At 36.6% G+C, this 20,888-nt stretch overlaps 2 protein-coding genes across 3 annotated transcripts; one reads left to right on the top strand and one right to left on the bottom strand.

The window, feature by feature from the left end:
- Positions 1-1,103: 1,103 nt before the first annotated feature.
- LOC117341027 (mitochondrial intermembrane space import and assembly protein 40-A-like) lies at positions 1,104-14,636 on the bottom strand. 2 transcript variants are annotated; one of them, XM_033902839.1, is made up of 3 exons: positions 14,505-14,636; positions 13,436-13,534; positions 1,104-2,721 (listed from the first exon to the last, which is right to left on the bottom strand). In XM_033902839.1, exons 1-3 carry the CDS (start codon positions 14,524-14,526, stop codon positions 2,456-2,458), a joined length of 387 nt encoding a protein of 128 aa, XP_033758730.1. In that variant the 5' UTR covers positions 14,527-14,636; the 3' UTR covers positions 1,104-2,455. The 2 variants fall into 2 exon arrangements, with proteins under 2 accessions (XP_033758730.1, XP_033758731.1); XM_033902840.1 differs by lacking the exon at positions 1,104-2,721 and adding an exon at positions 8,108-9,041.
- Positions 14,637-16,411: 1,775 nt separating this feature from the next.
- LOC117340142 (lactose-binding lectin l-2-like) lies at positions 16,412-19,857 on the top strand. Its single transcript, XM_033901909.1, has 5 exons — positions 16,412-16,619; positions 16,865-16,959; positions 17,389-17,485; positions 19,114-19,336; positions 19,792-19,857. Exons 1-5 carry the CDS (start codon positions 16,586-16,588, stop codon positions 19,802-19,804), a joined length of 462 nt encoding a protein of 153 aa, XP_033757800.1. The 5' UTR covers positions 16,412-16,585; the 3' UTR covers positions 19,805-19,857.
- Positions 19,858-20,888: the final 1,031 nt, after the last annotated feature.

The raw sequence follows: 20,888 nt of genomic DNA, 5'->3' as shown, positions 1-20,888 counted from the left end.
TCAGGCCCCCAGGGGGTCAGCCCAATCATTTGTACAATTTTGAATCCCCACCCCATAGTGATGTTACCAGGAAAATATGAGCAATATCCATTGCTTGGTTTCAGAGAAGTCGTTAATATCAATATAGGTATATTGACCCATTTTGGCCCCACCCATCAGGCCCCCAGGGGGTCAGCCCCACCATTTGTACAATTTTGAATCCTTACCCCATAGTGATACTACCAGGCAAATAGGAGCAATATCCTTTGCTTGGTTTCAGAGAAGAAGTCGTTTATATTAATAGAGCCAAATTGACCCCTTTTGGCCCCGCCCCTCAGACCCCTGGGGGGTCAGCGCCACCATTTGTACAATTTTGAGTCCATACCCCATAGGGATGCTTCTGACAAAATTTGGTCAAATTCTAATCAGTGGTTATGGAGAAGAAGTCAATTGTTGACGGACGGATGTGTCATTCTGATACATGTATATCTCTTCCTAACAATTCACAGATCAAATTTTAATAAACAAAAAAAAACAAAAAAAACATGGCCAGCCACAACAATCTTTTTTACCTCAATGTTTGATTGACCTTTGATTGACCTTGGTGTACAGACTCAATTATTGTAGCTGGAACATAGCTTTTCCATTTCACATATATCCATGAAATGTATTCTTTACTTTCAACAAGTCAGAAGTTACTGGGTGTATCTTTGATTTCATTGTGACTTTGACCTTTGACAAAGAGGTAATATTGGACACATACATAACCTAGTCATTCTATATACTGTAAATATTCGCGTATAGTGCACACTTGTGTATATCCATAATGTTGCATTGTTCTACCTTTTGCATTAAAGAAAACATTATACATGGACTTGGAAGACACTACCAATTTCACCATACATTTTCTGCCACATGAATTTCTTTGAAAAGCCCAAATGTAATCTTTGACATCATACAATGAAATTTTGTATTTACTCCACAGTGACAAATATACATCCTAGTGAGTATACTATAGTATTGATAGTAGTTAATATTTTTATGGAGATAAATATGAACTACAGTCATTCCCTCATCTGTATATTTACCGTATCACAGCCCAACAACAATACAACATGAGGAGATCCTTTTGATTACATTTATTGTTCTGTCAACTGTTATGCATTTAGTCCTCGCAATCATTACATACAAATTAAAAAACTAACAAAAAAAACCCAAAAAAAACCACTATATATTTTAGGACAATCAAACGTTTTAGAGTATGATTGACTCTTGAATGATGACTTGACTCAACCACAGTATACACTAGCTATAACAAAACCAGAGTCTTTCTGTCCAATACAATACAATTACTACTTATGTGTACTAGAATATTTACTAGACTAAGATAAATGCTGAAATATTGTAATTGTTAGTTTACCATAACAAGAACAGTACCCATACTCGCTATAATAATAACAATGATTTCTTATACTTGTTGTACATCTTATGTACTGTAAAACGTGAAAAAGGGGAGGTAATCTGTTTTCTTTCAAGAAAGCAATACAAGTGTTCTTTAGCATCACTAAATATATAGTCATTATCTAGAGGAGGAATCAGTTACTGTTATTAAGTTAAGGCTCTCTGGGTTCTGACAGAGTCACATGTCTTTTGTATGATGCAGCGTAGATGGTAGTACATCAGAAACGAATCAAGTAGACATTATACAGCACACTATTTTCAAGTTAATATGACATATCTAGGATTGTATTGCCTCAATGACCTCACATTTGGCAGGGCCTTGATGTATTACAGCTTTGAGGTCGGGTGGGGGGTGTTATTACTACAGAATGTAAAACCTAGAGAGTGTGACCCATACAGATATAGGGGAATCCTATAGACTAATAAAATACCACCAGTGTGACATGATACTTACATGTTATTATTACAAATCAATCATTGTTTGCTGGATTTATTGCACCATGAACAGTCAGTGTCTTTTTTGAGGTGGGGTAATAGTTGCTGACTACCTCACTGAACAATGGGAAACCCGTCCAGAGCAATCAGGGTGAAGTGGTTTGGCAAAGGACACAACCACGACAGCACAAACCAGACAATTTCACTGCTTCGTGAGAAACGCAATCGCAGTGGGTAGGGAGTGTCGCAACACTCACCTCAGATCTTCACCTGAGGTTAAGTGGCTGGTGCTCTAACCGACTGAGCTATCCTGACCCCCTCACACAAATTGAAGTAGGAAACATCAACGCCTGAATTGATGTAATTAGATAATAATGAATAATATAACAGTTATAGATGTTTGTTTTTACTTGAGAAACTGAGGTAAGGTTTGTTCAAAACAATAAAATATGTTCCAACATTTACTCAACAAAAATGATCATCACTTAACACTCAATCCTTATTACAATGTTTCATGTATAACACACATCACATGGTTGTATAGGCTATCCATGTAATTGAAGTCTCTGTGATATTAAAATTATTTTGAAGCTTGAGATTCAGCTTTTTCAGATGCTCCCTCTTCTGCCTCATCCTCCTCTGGACTTTTATAATGTTCGGGAAATTTATCCATGCATGTTTTCACTTCATGAAACTTCTCAAGACAGGCATCAGCCTTCTCTTCATTGTTCATGTTGTCATGGATACACTGGAAGAAATCTCTCATCTCAACCCCACATCTGCTGGCCACCATACTTCCACGACAGGCACATTCCCAGTTCAGACTTCCTTTCTCATCAATAAAACCTGTAAATAAGAAAAAAGAAAACATCAAATAAACAAACGTCACATTGAAATTGAAACCTGGATCCTGTTCATTCACTCAAACTGGTTCATTTAATGCACCGTATATACATTTCAGGCATAAATCTTGACAGCCTGCAAATGTAATGAAGGTCTTTGAAAGCAACTAAAAAGACTGATAGGTATGCCCTTATTTCAAAAAGAACAACCCTGGTCCAATGTTTAGATAACAGTAAAAGAAAATGCCCAAATCACAATTCTTGAAAAATAGTTCCATTCAAATTTACTCCTTTTATAGCAGTAACAATATTTCTTGTCATCCTTGAAGTGGTATTTTATCAAATAGGAACTGTATGGGATTTTTATATTATTATTGTCAGTTTTATTTTATAAACCACCTGTATGCTATCATACGTAATTTGAAATTGAACACCCCTTCTCCGTATTTACTGCAGTAATCACAAAACAAATCTCCAAAAGTAAGATGTGAATCAGGTGAAACACCAGGTATATCTATTATTCTAAAGGAATAACTTTTATCAATGTGTCATATGTATAATGTCAGGTTTGGACTACAAGTATTTGGGTATTGTAAGCTGGTTTTCTAGGCTAATTCAATACCCAGTACAGAAGAGTTAATATAGAATTTGAACATATTACATATCACTTAATTAATTTCAATTGCTTTATTTGTAATTTAGGAAGTATAATATTATACTGTATAAATCCGACTTCTTTTAAATTCTTTATTACAAAATTGATATGCCCTGAATTATCCTAGCTACAACTTTAAATTGAACTTTGATGTGTTTTTAAAGATGGAACTCTTGTGGAAGTAAGATATAATATCAGCAATCATTAACAGACAAAAACCTGATAAACACATTTGCTGAACTTGATAAACACATTTGCTGAACTTGATAAACACATTCGCTGAACTTGATAAACACATTTGCTGAACTTGATAAACACATTTGCTGAACTTGATAAACACATTTGCTGACAATGTAAACTCATCATATATTAACTCTAGCTATTTCAGCAATGAAAGAGTTCTACCTTTCTACTGTTTTGAAAATGTGAGCACAATAGGTCAGGAGACTCGGAGGGCATGCGACAGAAGTTGTAATAACTTATGCTCAATACCTTTGTCTCTTCATGGACAACAAAATATGTTTAAACTAAATATTACAGGTACCCATTAAATCTACAAATAACAAAGAGAACATACAAAACACATCAATTCCATTTATTGATTACATGGTGTTAACATTTGTTTTTAGTGAAGCAGTTTCACCAAACCCACTCAAAATTTATACATGTAACCATGACAGTGTTCCAGCTAGGATTTGAAAAGGGCAGGGCGCTGCCTAAAAAAAGGGCATTTTTGTGCGCGACATTTTTTTCAGGCCTATCTTTCTTCTACCTTATTATACAGGACAATTCAAGTACATCCATGCATTACATATGACCTGATTCATAGAGACAAATAGAAATCTGTTGATTTTTTTTTATTATTTCGTTTGTGTGTAAAAATATCTTCTTTCTTCTCTTTATTCTTCAAATATTGTTTTAAATTTTGATGGTAAAAGTAATGACCTAGAATAATTCAAAAATAAAATGATATTAGCATTATTTCAATTTAAGGGTGTATTGAGAGAATCCATATACGATAATTACGTCCAATCAAAAAGTTACTATCAGATTACAGTCAACAGAGCGATATTTTCAACCAGAAGTTAGTCTGTCCATATACCTACTACTAATTAATATAGGTCTCTGGTCTGTCCGTTGTGATTGCAAGACGACTAATTGTAAGTGAAGATATTATGGAGCAAAGGAGAAAATGTGGTCAAGCATATACGAGAAAAAATGATTAAAAGAAATTCCATTATTTAATATCTGAATAAACTTCGTCCAAATAACTACGATGCATCTTGTAAGCGGCGGTAAATTTCTACTTTCACTTTAGACTCTTTAGAAATAACGGTATACTAAAATCAGGAAATTATAGCACGTTAACATTTTCTTGAATTAATTATAAGAAATGGTAAACGAATTAGGGCCGGTTATGATTCGCAAGTTTCTGATCAAACATATGTTCCGTTGCTCTCGTAAACAAACGGTCCCCGCGTGTTGTTAGAAATGTAATCACTTGGCTATCACATGACCCGCAGTTAATGCAGAGTCGGCATTTCAGATACGAAAATAACACAATATAAACTAAACTTTTGCAACCATTATTCACATGAGAAGATATTTTCATATGTCCTTTATTTATTTATGAAAAATAAACATTTTGTATAGAAATACGTCAATCCAACAAGGAATGTGCGACATCTGCATTTACAACGAACCATTTCCGGCGTCCCGCCAAACTTCATCAAATAAAATCAACCGAAAGCTAATTTTGATCACTGGAAAATCACTGGAAAGTGATCTCATGATCATTTACCTAAAAGTTGCTTGGTTAAAACCAGAAGGATTTCGTGTTGTCATGTGAAGAAAATTTCAAAGATATATAGATCGATCGCCAATGAACACGTGCTCATGGGATAACTTTACGACAAACGTGCGGCTCTTTTCGGTCTTGTCAAAAGTTGTTTACATAAGTAAATCAACATTTCCATCCATTATCATTACTTTGTCCATCTTCAAAAAGCCGTCGTGATTATGATTTAATTAGATTACCAACTGATCCTATCGTCAGTATCGACTCGTCACGGTTAAATGAATCTATTAAAACACCATCTCGATCCCCAGCTGACCGATCACTGCCTCGGGCAGCGTCCACCAGTACCGTGGATCAGGGTCTAACACAGGTAAGGGGACTAGTGTTACAGGTGGCCAATTAGTGACTGACTGTATATTGCATGGCTTCAGCAAATCGGATCTAGAGTATACGAGGCAAAATGAGCATCAATGACACTTAGAAAAAGGGCAGTACTACAGGAAAAGGGGCGGGGCGCATTTCTAACTTTGAATTAGGGGCAGGGCGCCGCGCCCTGCTAACCCGACCTAGCTGGAACACTGCATGACAACAAAATGTATTAATCAGACTGATTTAGTCAAAGTGGGAAAATATAATGCCAAATATTGTATTGACAAGCTGTACTTGCTAACTTACATCACTGTATACAATGCTTACATTGTTAACTTACACCATTGTATACAATGCTTACATTGTTAACTTACATCATTGTATACAACACTTACATTGTATTGTATACAACACTTACATTGTTAACTTACATCATTGTATACAACACTTACATCGTTAACTTACACCATTGTATACAATGCTTACATTCTTAACTTACACCATTGTATACAATACTTACATTGTTAACTTACATCATTGTACACAATGCTTACATCGTTAACTTACATCACTGTATACAATGCTTACATTGTAAACTTACATCATTGTATACAATGCTTACATTGTTAACTTACATCATTGTATACAACACTTACATTGTTAACTTACATCGTTGTATACAATGCTTACATCGTTAACTTACATCACTGTATACAATGCTTACATTGTAAACTTACATCATTGTACACAATGCTTACATCGTTAACTTACATCATTGTATACAATGCTTACATTGTTAACTTACATCATTGTATACAATGCTTACATTGTTAACTTACATCACTGTATACAATGCTTACATTGTAAACTTACATCACTGTATACAATGCTTACATTGTTAACTTACATCACTGTATACAATGCTTACATTGTAAACTTACATCATTGTATACAATGCTTACATTGTTAACTTACATCACTGTATACAATGCTTACATTGTAAACTTACATCATTGTATACAATGCTTACATTGTAAACTTACATCATTGTATACAATGCTTACATTGTTAACTTACATCATTGTATACAACACTTACATTGTTAACTTCCATCATTGTATACAACACTTACATTGTTAACTTACATCGTTGTATACATTGCTTACATCGTTAACTTACATCGTTGTATACATTGCTTATATCGTTAACTTACATCATTGTATACAATACTTACATTGTTAACTTACATCATTGTATACAATGCTTACATTGTTAACTTACACCATTGTATACAATGCTTACATTATTAACTTACATCATTGTACACAATGCTTACATCGTTAACTTACATCATTGTATATAATGCTTATATTGTTAACTTACATCATTGTATACAATGCTTACATCGTTAACTTACATCACTGTATACAATGCTTACATCATTGTATACAATGCTTACATCGTTAACTTACATCACTGTATACAATGCTTACATTCTTAACTTACATCAATGTATACAATGCTTATATTGTTAGCTTACATCATTCGATTGTATACATTGCTTACATTGTTAACTTACATCACTGTATACAATGCTTATATTGTTAACTTACATCATTGTATACAATGCTTACATTGTTAACTTACATCATTGTATACAATGCTTTTATTGTTAACTTACATCATTGTATACAATGCTTACATTGTTAACTTACATCACTGTATACAATGCTTACATTCTTAACTTACATCAATGTATACAATGCTTATATTGTTAGCTTACATCATTCGATTGTATACATTGCTTACATTGTTAACTTACATCACTGTATACAATGCTTACATTGTTAACTTACATCAATGTATACAATGCTTATATTGTTAGCTTACATCATTCGATTGTATACATTGCTTACATCGTTAACTTACATCATTGTATACAATGCTTACATTGTTAACTTACATCGTTGTATACATTGCTTATATTGTTAACTTACATCATTGTATACAATGCTTACATTGTTAACTTCCATCATTGTATACAATGCTTACATTGTTATTTTACATCATTGTATACAATGCTTATATTGTTAGCTTACATCATTCGATTGTATACATTGCTTACATCGTTAACTTCCATCATTGTATACAACACTTACATTGAAAACTTACATCATTGTATACAACACTTACATCGTTAACTTCCATCATTGTATAAAATGCTTATATTGTTAACCTAAAATCATCGTATACAATGCTTATATTATAAACTTACACCATTCTATACATTGACTTTACTTTATCACATTTTTTTCATATTTTATAAACTAGAATACAAAAAATAAGGATTCAAAAACTAGGGTAAGACAAATACATAAAACTGTTTCTTTAAAATTGGAAATTGTGATATAGACAATTTTTTTATTTGTTTGTCTATCATCAAATGACACCACTTTTTCAGCTTTTGTTGATAGGAAATAAATATAATTATGTTCGTTATTGTTGTTTTGTAACTCTGAATGGTTGCCTGAACTATGTCAGCTATGAACATCATGTGGTATGATTTAGTGTTTTATATCAAGCTATTGGAAGTTTTTTCTATCCTATTTAGATAACTTTTCCGCAAAAGATATTACCAGGTATTTTCTTGTCGTTACTTAATTAATGATTCTGCCATGGTGTGGTCTTGATCTACAGTACAGTATAAAAATATTGTATTTAACCCAGACTGAAGTACATTCAGGCATTTTTTCATCTCTTCAAAATCAGAGTTGATCCAGAAATACAGATATTTTTACAATACATTGAAGTGTCATATACATTTTTATTGTGGACAAACAAAATAAGGATGAGATTTTTACTTAAAGTGTTTCTTAATGGTACATCCATAATTTCTTGTTATAAATGCATACAATATGCTCAAAAAGTCTTAGAATTCTTCAAATCAAGCACACCACCACCAAGATACACTATACAGAACCAGCAAGGTAAACAACTATTAATTTTAGTTATTGTTTTCCATGAATACAATAAATGTGTTACTACTTACCTACAATACATAGTGATATTGGTCTCTGGCTCTCTGCATCTTAGAACCTTAGATATTCTTGCACATATATGGAGTTGTCTGCCCTTACCGACAAGAAAATTACTTTTAGCTTGAATCTCTTTTTTTCTCCATAACAAAATTCAAACCACCTCTCAGCACTTGCTTCTAAAAACACAACAGTGATGTTTTTTTTATCATATTTTCTTCATGATGAAGTATTTGTGTCATCTGAATCTTTCTGATCTTCATGTTTAGGATATTGTTTTGGATGTTTATTCATGCACTTCTGCATTTCTATAAGTGGATCTATACAAATTTCAAACTTGTCACTTTTGTCCATATTTTTGTGAATACACTGAAGAAATGTCCGTGATTCCAAACCACACTTGCTGGCAACCATACTTCCTCGACAGGCACATTCCCAATTTAGATTTCCATCTTTATCAACAAAACCTGGAATTTAGGAAAAATCATGTCGACCATTAAGATATTTGAAATTGGTGCTCATCACACTCAAACTTGCCAATTCCTGATTTTAGACCCAAGTTAAGATACGAATTGCTTATTATTTTATTTTATTTTTTGTTCAAATATTTTATTGCTGAAGAAGTAAAATCAGAAAGTACAATATAGTGTCCTCAGGTACAAAGAGATCCATTTGACACACATCATTAATACCTTTTAATAGTTTGATCATGAGATAAGTTATCATCTAGAAGAATTAAATAGACATGTACCTCTCAACTACAGTATAGATTACAATGTGTACCTCTCGACTACAGTATAGATTACAATGTGTACCTCTCAACTACAGTATAGATTACAATGTGTACCTCTCGACTACAGTATAGATTACAATGTGTACCTCTCAACTACAGTATAGATTACAATGTGTACCTCTCGACTACAGTATAGAGTACAATGTGTACCTCTCGACTACAGTATAGATTACAATGTGTACCTCTCGACTACAGTATAGATTACAATGTGTACCTCTCGACTACAGTATAGATTACAATGTGTACCTCTCGACTACAGTATAGATTACAATGTGTACCTCTCGACTACAGTATAGATTACAATGTGTACCTCTCGACTACAGTATAGATTACAGTGTGTACCTCTCGACTACAGTATAGAGTACAATGTGTACCTCTCGACTACAGTATAGATTACAATGTGTACCTCTCAACTACAGTATAGATTACAGTGTGTACCTCTCGACTACAGTATAGATTACAGTGTGTACCTCTCGACTACAGTATAGATTACAATGTGTACCTCTCGACTACAGTATAGAGTACAATGTGTACCTCTCGACTACAGTATAGAGTACAATGTGTACCTCTCGACTACAGTATAGATTACAATGTGTACCTCTCGACTACAGTATAGGTTACAATGTGTACCTCTCGACTATAGTATAGAGTACAATGTGTACCTCTCGACTACAGTATAGATTACAGTGTGTACCTCTCGACTACAGTATAGAGTACAATGTGTACCTCTCGACTACAGTATAGATTACAGTGTGTACCTCTCGACTACAGTATAGATTACAGTGTGTACCTCTCGACTACAGTATAGATTACAATGTGTACCTCTCGACTACAGTATAGATTACAGTGTGTACCTCTCGACTACAGTATAGATTACAATGTGTACCTCTCGACTACAGTATAGATTACAATGTGTACCTCTCGACTACAGTATAGATTACAGTGTGTACCTCTCGACTACAGTATAGATTACAATGTGTACCTCTCGACTACAGTATAGATTACAATGTGTACCTCTCGACTACAGTATAGATTACAGTGTGTACCTCTCGACTACAGTATAGATTACAGTGTGTACCTCTCGACTACAGTATAGAGTACAATGTGTACCTCTCGACTACAGTATAGATTACAGTGTGTACCTCTCGACTACAGTATAGATTACAATGTGTACCTCTCGACTACAGTATAGAGTACAATGTGTACCTCTCGACTACAGTATAGATTACAATGTGTACCTCTCAACTACAGTATAGATTACAGTGTGTACCTCTCAACTACAGTATAGATTACAGTGTGTACCTCTCGACTACAGTATAGATTACAGTGTGTACCTCTCGACTACAGTATAGATTACAATGTGTACCTCTCGACTACAGTATAGATTACAATGTGTACCTCTCATCTACAGTATAGATTACAATGTGTACCTCTCAACTACAGTATAGATTACAGTGTGTACCTCTCAACTACAGTATAGATTACAATGTGTACCTCTCGACTACAGTATAGATTACAGTGTGTACCTCTCGACTACAGTATAGAGTACAATGTGTACCTCTCGACTACAGTATAGAGTACAATGTGTACCTCTCGACTACAGTATAGATTACAATGTGTACCTCTCGACTACAGTATAGATTACAGTGTGTACCTCTCGACTACAGTATAGATTACAATGTGTACCTCTCGACTACAGTATAGGTTACAATGTGTACCTCTCGACTACAGTATAGATTACAATGTGTACCTCTCATCTACAGTATAGATTACAATGTGTACCTCTCAACTACAGTATAGATTACAGTGTGTACCTCTCAACTACAGTATAGATTACAATGTGTACCTCTCGACTACAGTATAGATTACAGTGTGTACCTCTCGACTACAGTATAGAGTACAATGTGTACCTCTTGACTACAGTATAGATTACAATGTGTACCTCTCGACTACAGTATAGATTACAATGTGTACCTCTCGACTACAGTATAGATTACAGTGTGTACCTCTCGACTACAGTATAGATTACAGTGTGTACCTCTCGACTACAGTATAGATTACAGTGTGTACCTCTCGACTACAGTATAGATTACAGTGTGTACCTCTCGACTACAGTATAGATTACAATGTGTACCTCTCGACTACAGTATAGATTACAATGTGTACCTCTCGACTACAGTATAGAGTACAATGTGTACCTCTCGACTACAGTATAGATTACAACGTGTACCTCTCGACTACAGTATAGATTACAGTGTGTACCTCTCGACTACAGTATAGATTACAGTGTGTACCTCTCGACTACAGTATAGATTACAATGTGTACCTCTCGACTACAGTATAGAGTACAATGTGTACCTCTCGACTACAGTATAGATTACAATGTGTACCTCTCGACTACAGTATAGAGTACAATGTGTACCTCTCGACTACAGTATAGATTACAATGTGTACCTCTCGACTACAGTATAGATTACAATGTGTACCTCTCGACTACAGTATAGATTACAATGTGTACCTCTCGACTACAGTAGAGATTACAATGTGTTCCTCTCGACTACAGTATAGATTACAATGTGTACCTCTCGACTACAGTATAGAGTACAATGTGTACCTCTCGGCTACAGTATAGATTACAATGTGTACCTCTCAAATACAGTATAGATTACAATGTGTACCTCTCGACTACAGTATAGATTACAATGTGTTTTGGTTGATGTTATAATCTTAAAATGGCAATGCCTCCTCCAGCAGAAAATGTAACTTCAAACAATGTCAGAAAGAAAGTAGAAAAGTAGAAAAGAATGGAATTCCAAGGAGTTGGCAAGCATTCACACAAAATCAAGGATACTGGCAATTAAATGTGAAGACATTGTAACAAAATAATAATTGTGTACTAGAATACATAATTACTTTATTGCTCATCCATCAACATCTTTTTATTTACATAGGAAAAAAAAAAGAAAAATAGTAATTATTTCTTGACAGGTAAAATTTCAGGAAAAAGGAGAGAAAACTTACAGAAGATTTGTTGTCCAACAGGGGTTTTGGTAATTTGAAAGCCATCAGCATCATAGGTCTACTTGATAAGAGCCGTGCCACGATTGGTTAATTGGATACAGAATCCGTTAATGAACATTATTAAATATTAAAAGTGCCCTTGACAGTGAATACATGTATAGTATTTCCTGTGACCACTATAATGCAAGTTTAAGCTATTGTATGACCTCCAGTCTTAAAAGTCACAACTACAAATTTTGTTTTCGTTGCATGAAACCCCCCCCCCCCCCCCAAAAAAAAACCCATGTAATTCATATATCTATGATGAAGCATGCAGGATGAATACTCATTTTTATGCTCCAACATTCATTTGAAACAAAATAATGTAATTTTAATTTTTCTCACTACAAAGTTGAACACCAGGGAGATCTGTTTTTTGTAACATCATATCTGAGGAGCAGCTTTATTGGTAATATAACATTACATTGCCTGATTATAAATGTATGCCCTTTAGATTTCTACAATGTTGTATCGGATACCAAATATATGTACTCTTTATTTTTGTAAACTATGGGTAATATTCTCGATTAGTTATTCCATTTTCACATAACACAACTCTTAGAATGTCTAGTGTGATTTCCACTAAATTATTGTCCTGAACAGTTAATATTCCATTTCCAGACCTGAAATATTAGGATATGCTCCTAGAATTTGTCAATTAGTGAGGAATTATTATGTTTTAACACAAAATAAAAACAGTCACTGGACCATTATAGATAATCCCCGAGTGGGTGATAGCTTTAGTCTAAGTCAGATAATTTCCTTCAACAACAACAATGAAGATGAAAGAATGCAATATATCTTCATTATCTTGTGTATCGATGAAACAAATTAAAAAAAAAATCATTTTTCAAAGAACTGAGGCCAGACTTAAATATATATAATTCATAATTCATTGTCATTTCCTCTGCATAACTCTGCAACTGTACATGTAGGTTTTTCATTCATATTAAATACATGGTGTATGTACATACTATCGGTAAAAGCTTTAAAGTCTTAACTGTATACCTTTAACAAAATTCTCTGGTCTGTCTATCTCTTCTGGTACAGACAGTTTACTTGGCTCGTTGGCTTCATCTGACGTTAGAAATACATATTTGTCTTTTCCTGAAAAAATAAAAACAAATAAAATTATGTAAGAGACATTGGAATATGAAGATGTGATTAATTTAATGTTGGGAAGTACTACTACATGTGATGTGAGAGTTTAAAAGGAAAGTTGTTGTTCAACTAATTAATTAATGATGGGACTTTATATTCGTTATCCCACAGGTGTCTGCTTATGGTTGGTATTAATAGAAAAGAAATATCAGCCCCTACTCCTACTATATCAACAAGGTGTAACACTTGATGATTTATGATGCAATGACTGTTGAACGGAATTAGACGTGATTGGTCGACAGCTCTATAAACAATACCGACTATATTTGATGACCAATCAAGCCTACTTCCGTTCCACAGTCGATGCACTGTAGATCTTCAAGTGTTACACCTTGTTGATATGGAGGAGTATAGGGGCAAATAAATGGAACTCTCTTCCACCATCAATAGTAAGCGAGGACAGATATGAAATCCTTCAGGTCTGCCCTTGCTAGTCACCATCTACCCTAAGTAGCCTTGTTTTATCTTAAAAATTTATAAAAGAAGTATTTTGACTTGAATTCCTCTTATATGCCACCTCCAAGGGTGAACTGCACTCAATCCTTTGAGTCTGGCCCTTGTCGAGGAAGAAGGGGACCAGTGCATAACGAAATGCACTAAATATCTTTCATCAGCTTCAATAGTTTCAGTTTGAAGAAAGATGAGATGACTGATGTTGTATCCAACATTGTATATAACCAAACCCAACCCAGAAGTTATCCCCAGATCTTCACCAGAAAGGGTTAGCTGCATGCAATAGTTATAGGCCTACTATAAAATGATGTGGTGTTATACAATCACTGTCAGTGTCAGTGACCTTTGCCAGATCGCAGAAGCCGATTACATTTTGCGATGATTTTACGATAATTCACACGAAACCAGTACTTGATTACAATGATTACGTATGTCCCCTAGCCCCCTTCTCCGAAATACATACCGTCTTCCTGGCAGAAGGACATTGTTGAATGGTTTGATGTCGTTATGAACTTATTTTAAGACAACAAATACACGTGTGTTTATACCGTCAAATTAGACGAATGGACGCTCTGCTTTCCAGCATACAATACAAACATTCAGCTGACGGTGACATGAAGCGACATCTGGTAGCAGATTTGTAGTATGAATTGTAAAGTTAGATAAGCGCGAAACAGATGATGCATATTTGGTATTTACAGAGTAACATCAATTTGAAAGGATATTCTGTTTTATGTACAGCACAGTACGCTTGTAGAAAATGACTTCATATTAACCGGATTTACAAATTATTCAATAAGCAGATATCTAAATAAATAGTTTTCTCGGTCTCCGACTGTGCTAGAAATCTATCAAAAAATGTGATTCACTGAAATATGTGCCTTTACCCAGAGACCTAATATATGCAGGTCTCTTTACCGATCACGTGTTTTTCTTCGTCATTAACGATAACTATAATATGAACCATTTATAATCTTTACCAAGTGCACGCGATGAAATATCTACAGGCCAATTAACAACGAGACAAATTCATCCCTAACAACGATATATCGTCGTATTTTTCAATGCGATTTAAAAGGATAAATTGATGGACGCTGGCATAGGCCTATAATGATATAGATTTTATAATGATGACTTCATTAGTATAATTCATAGTTAAAATTTAGCAGATTAATCTTTCTTCCGCTAAAATTCGTGTCCAGCCAAGTGATATGTACATGTATCATGCTAAATTCAAAATTATTTCAATAATCCAATTTTGAATTTCCTTGTTGTTGCTTGCGCGTGTGACATCCCCAGGAAGACGACAACAGACCGAGGATCAAAGGAGTATTTATGGATGTCTCGTTTGCATGATTTAGTTGATTTAGCTCTTGATGCAGTGACGTGTCTTAGTCGATGATCTACACATTCATCATTTGGTACAGTAACTAAACTATCGTGGAAATTGTTCAATATCTCGTAGACATTAGTCATGTCGCCACAGGCGTCTGTTTCTGGTTAGTATTAACGGAAAAAAATAGTAGCCACAACTCCTACATGCTTATCAACCTTAGCGTAGGGGCCAGTGTGTTTCTTCATAGCAGTTGTCTGTGATGTCCGCGCGGCGTCTTAATTAGTCTTGGATATGCAACGGTCGGAACTCCATTCTTACGACGATCATAGCGTTTATAAATCCTTTAACCCAAATATTACTTCGTTATACTCTTTCAGTAGCAATTCAAACAGATGTTTAGGAGTTTTATATCGCCTGAAGATTCCTCGGTGAAAACGCTACAGAAAATTGATCGGTCTTCTGATTTACTGCCATTTTCGACATGTTCCGTTTTCACGTTTCGTCTTGATTTGATGTTTAGCAACATGCTTTTCCATTAAGCGTGTGGCCGTTCTTTTAATCAACCTGACATTTTTCTTTTAAATTGTTTGGTCTGTCTGGTGAAATAGTTTTCTCTGTGATATTCCATGACTGCTTCGCTTTAAGAACATCTGTTCTGTAACTCTCTAGATGAATTTTCCGAATTCGAATTCGATTTTCTTGTTACCTTATCCTTTAATCTATATTCCTGGTCTGTTTGGCCTTCGTTAAAGCGAAAACGATAGCTTATCTTATGTTATGTTTCCAATATCTTCATTTTAACAACTCAACACACTGACCAGATGTCGGGATCCAATTAATTAATCAGAGGCCATGTATGATAACACCATTAATACAAAGCTGAGACATATCATATAATCATATAAAAATTGGTACTAGTAGAGGTTGTAAATATTATATTGTTTCTATAATTAGAAGCCGGGCACCTCCGATAAACACGTGTAAACTTTCCCCCACTGAAATGCCTGGCGGACGATGAACTTTGCCGTCACTATCTTTAGAATAGGTGAACCAAATAGGACACGTAGAAAGGATAAAGACGGAATTAAACCGTATCGGATCACTTTATGGCGGAAATACTGACTGCGTGCTTAATCAGTAGAAGTATAACACGTCCTATGACGTAACTTCCTTACAATTCTGGTTCCAATTCTCACGAGACAGTAAATATGGACGTCAGGGTTCTGTTCTTACTCGTACCAGGTAAATACTATGGAGATATTTCTATATATTGTCAATGACAGTCTTCAATTTTATTTGGGAACGTTTTACCTTTTTTCCGGATGCATTTTGTCCATGAATTGTGTGTAGAAAACGTTAGCAGTTACAAAGTGTAAACAAACCATATGTGTCCAGATATTCGTACAAATTAGAACTGATTTAAGGTATTTTTCAATGTAGTTAATATTTTGTGGTTTTTAACTTAACAATTTCATACGTATTTACAGTGGTGTACGGCGCATGCCCATCACCATGGCATCTGGAGTTTCAGAATTCCTGCTACATGATCGTCAAAGAGGCGAAACACTGGGAGGAGGCAGATGTAATCAATTGTTAAATCAATTATAGTTCGTAAAGAAAAATAATATCAAGACCATAAGAATTAAATACAATATTTACATAGTTTATATGCAAGTCAAACAAAAGATATTGTCAAACACAGTATAGTTATGAATTACTATTGCAATGTATTACTATCATGCTAAATTCAATAAATTCATCATCGAAATTCTATTGATGTTGATCCCAGAGCAAGAAAACAGTTTTTGTCAATACTTTTTACGATACGGTGACTCTGAATCCAGTGTTACGCTATCCTCATATCTCTCTGATAATGATAAATACTACTCATGTTTAGATGATGAAAAATGTTATTCCATCATATACCAGTCGTTCCGATGATGATAAATGTAAATGAAACATCATTTCCCCAGTCCATGAAAGTACAATGTATGGGTATGTTGTGTTACAGCGAAACTGTGCGCTTCACCACCAGCATGGCCACCTTGTCAAAATACAATCGGCTGAGGAGCAGACGTTCCTAACTAACTACATCAAAGCTCACCAAGGTCAGTACTAATCTTAGTCTTGATGACTTAATGTCTACTCTATACTGATTAGAAATAACGAGGTTCGACTGTACTTAGGACGGCTGTATGTATCAACTGTTTATAAAGTATAATATACCGACACATTGCACCAATCTCACATGTAAAGCATCGCGGTCCCTTACCGATCTCACATGTAAAGTATCGCGGTCCCTTACCAATCTCACATGGAGCATCGCGGTCCCTTACCAATCTCACATGGAGCATCGCGGTCCCTTACCGATCTCACATGGAGCATCGCGGTCCCTTACCGATCTCACATGGAGCATCGCGGTCCTTTACCGATCTCGCATAGAGCACCGCGGTCCCTTACCGATCTCACATGGAGCATCGCGGTCCCTTACCGATCTCGCATGGAGCACCGCGGTCCCTTACCAATCTCACATGGAGCATCGCGGTCCCTTACCGATCTCACATGGAGCACCGCGGTCCCTTACCGATCTCGCATAGAGCACCGCGGTCCCTTACCGATCTCACATGGAGCACCGCGGTCCCTTACCGATCTCGCATGAAAAGCATCGCGGTCCCTTACCGATCTCGCATAGAGCACCGCGGTCCCTTACCGATCTCACATGGAGCATCGCGGTCCCTTACCGATCTCACATGGAGCACCGCGGTCCCTTACCGATCTCGCATAGAGCACCGCGGTCCCTTACCGATCTCGCATGGAGCACCGCGGTCCCTTACCAATCTCACATGGAGCATCGCGGTCCCTTACCGATCTCACATGGAGCACCGCGGTCCCTTACCGATCTCGCATAGAGCACCGCGGTCCCTTACCGATCTCGCATGGAGCACCGCGGTCCCTTACCGATCTCACATGGAGCATCGTAGTCCCTTACCAATCTCACATGGAGCATCGCGGTCCCTTACCAATCTCACATGGAGCATCGTAGTCCCTTACCAATCTCACATGGAGCATCGCGGTCCCTTACCAATCTCACATGGAGCATCGTAGTCCCTTACCGATCTCGCATAGAGCATCGCGGTCCCTTACCGATCTCGCATAGAGCATCGCGGTCCCTTACCGATCTCGCATGGAGCACCGCGGTCCCTTACCGATCTCGCATGGAGCACCGCGGTCCCTTACCGATCTCGCATGAAAAGCATCGCGGTCCCTTACCGATCTCGCATGGAGCACCGCGGTCCCTTACCGATCTCGCATGGAGCACCGCGGTCCCTTACCGATCTCACATGGAGCATCGCGGTCCCTTACCGATCTCGCATAGAGCACCGCGGTCCCTTACCGATCTCGCATGGAGCACCGCGGTCCCTTACCGATCTCGCATGGAGCACCGCGGTCCCTTACCGATCTCGCATGAAAAGCATCGCGGTCCCTTACCGATCTCGCATGGAGCACCGCGGTCCCTTACCGATCTCGCATGGAGCACCGCGGTCCCTTACCGATCTCGCATGAAAGCATCGCGGTCCCTTACCGATCTCGCATGGAGCACCGCGGTCCCTTACCGATCTCGCATAGAGCACCGCGGTCCCTTACCGATCTCACATGGAGCACCGCGGTCCCTTACCGATCTCACATGGAAACACTTTATTTCACTATGTTAAGTTAATTGTCCTATTGTTCGTAGCTGAATATGCTGGGGAGCTTTGGACTGATGGAACGGATTTGGAGGTACAAGGTGAATTCGTATGGGACTATTTCTATGAACACATGGTCTATACAAACTGGAAATCAGGCGAACCTAACAACCAGGGAGGACACGAACACTGTGTGGAGTACGGACGGAGCTACAACTACCAATGGAACGACATCCCGTGTGACAGAAACTACCAGTCGATCTGTGAATTTGAGTAGGTCGCTTATATCTCTTAGATATTAGATATTGTCGTCACATCATCGAAATCTATAAAAAGCTTCAAATCGTGTGGTCAAGCCATCATATTAAAACAATACTAAACAAACCAATCGTATCAAATTAAAACCTCGATGTATTTATAAACGGGACATGGGTTTGGGACCCTATATAATTGATCTTTTACTTGTATACATTCCATAACCGACCGAAATGTCCTTTACAAATTTCATTCACTTATAGATAACATTTCAACGGTTATGTTACAACTGGATAACAGTCCAGAGCCTCCTGTATAAAATCCCATTTATACTACATAGAATGGAAGGTCAACGTGACTTTTATCTGTAATGTGAGACGAAGTCTTTGAACATCCATCTCACAAGAAAACTTGGGTGTTTTTACAGACGTATACAGAAACTAATAGAGACTTTTCTTTTTTACATTTAACAGGAAGATGACATGAATAACGGGCCCATCAAAGACTATTAAATCAATGTAGGCCTAGATTCTCTTTGAGAAGTCTTTGAGTTATTTTTCCACTGTCACGTGACACCGCAGAAGCAGGGAACGCCCACCATGTCGGTAGTCTAGAGACTTTACTTCCAGGTTTGTCCGAGATGGTTATCATTTGTCTGTAAATTATATCATCGATATTAACTTCTCATGTGAACGATATTAAATCTGTATGTGCTAAACATCCCCTTTCATACCCATTGAAAACATCGCAAATCCATGATTATCTCCCTTGATAATATTGAGTATGTATCAGCCAGACACAGGACTATCTCCCTTGATAACATTAACAAGGATGGATAGTATTGCAACAGCAATACAAAGTCCCCTGCCTGACCCAGGAGTGCAACTATTTATTTCCCATTTTTTAAACTACGTGTTATACTGATCACGTATACCAAGTTTCGTTAAAATCAGAGTAGTACTTAAGGATTGTCCGGAGACGCCTCAACCAATGAGAAGCCGGCGGCCATTTTGAAAAATGTTTTTTTTTTTTCGAAAAGAAAAATTGGGATGCACAACTACATGTGATACTTATCATGTATACCAAGTTTCGTTAAAATCGGGAGTAGTACTTTAGGAGGAGTTGTCCGGACAAGCCTCAACCAATGGGAAGCCGGCAGCCATTTTGAAAAATGAATTTTTGAAAAAAAAATGTGGGATGCACAACTACTTGTTATACTGATCATGAATACCAAATTTCGTTAAAATCGGAGTAGCACTTTAGGAGGAGTTGTCCGGACAAGCCTCAACCAATGAGAAGCCGGCAGCCATTTTGAAAAGTGAATTTTTGAACAAAAAATATGTGGGATGCACAACTACATGCTATACTGATCATGTATACCAAGTTTCGTTAAAATCGGAGTAGTACTTTAGGAGGAGTTGTCCGGACAAGCCTCAACCAATGAGAAGCCGGCAGCCATTTTGAAAAGTGAATTTTTGAACAAAAAATATGTGGGATGCACAACTACATGTTATACTGATCATGTATACCAAGTTTCATTAAAATCGGAGTAGCACTTTAGGAGTAGTTG

Source organism: Pecten maximus, chromosome 13 (assembly GCF_902652985.1).
Source record: "Pecten maximus chromosome 13, xPecMax1.1, whole genome shotgun sequence".
Classification (NCBI taxonomy): Eukaryota; Metazoa; Mollusca; class Bivalvia; order Pectinida; family Pectinidae; genus Pecten; species Pecten maximus.
The sequence above is the reverse complement of the archived record's forward strand: the minus strand, read 5'-3'. Positions and strand labels throughout refer to the sequence as shown.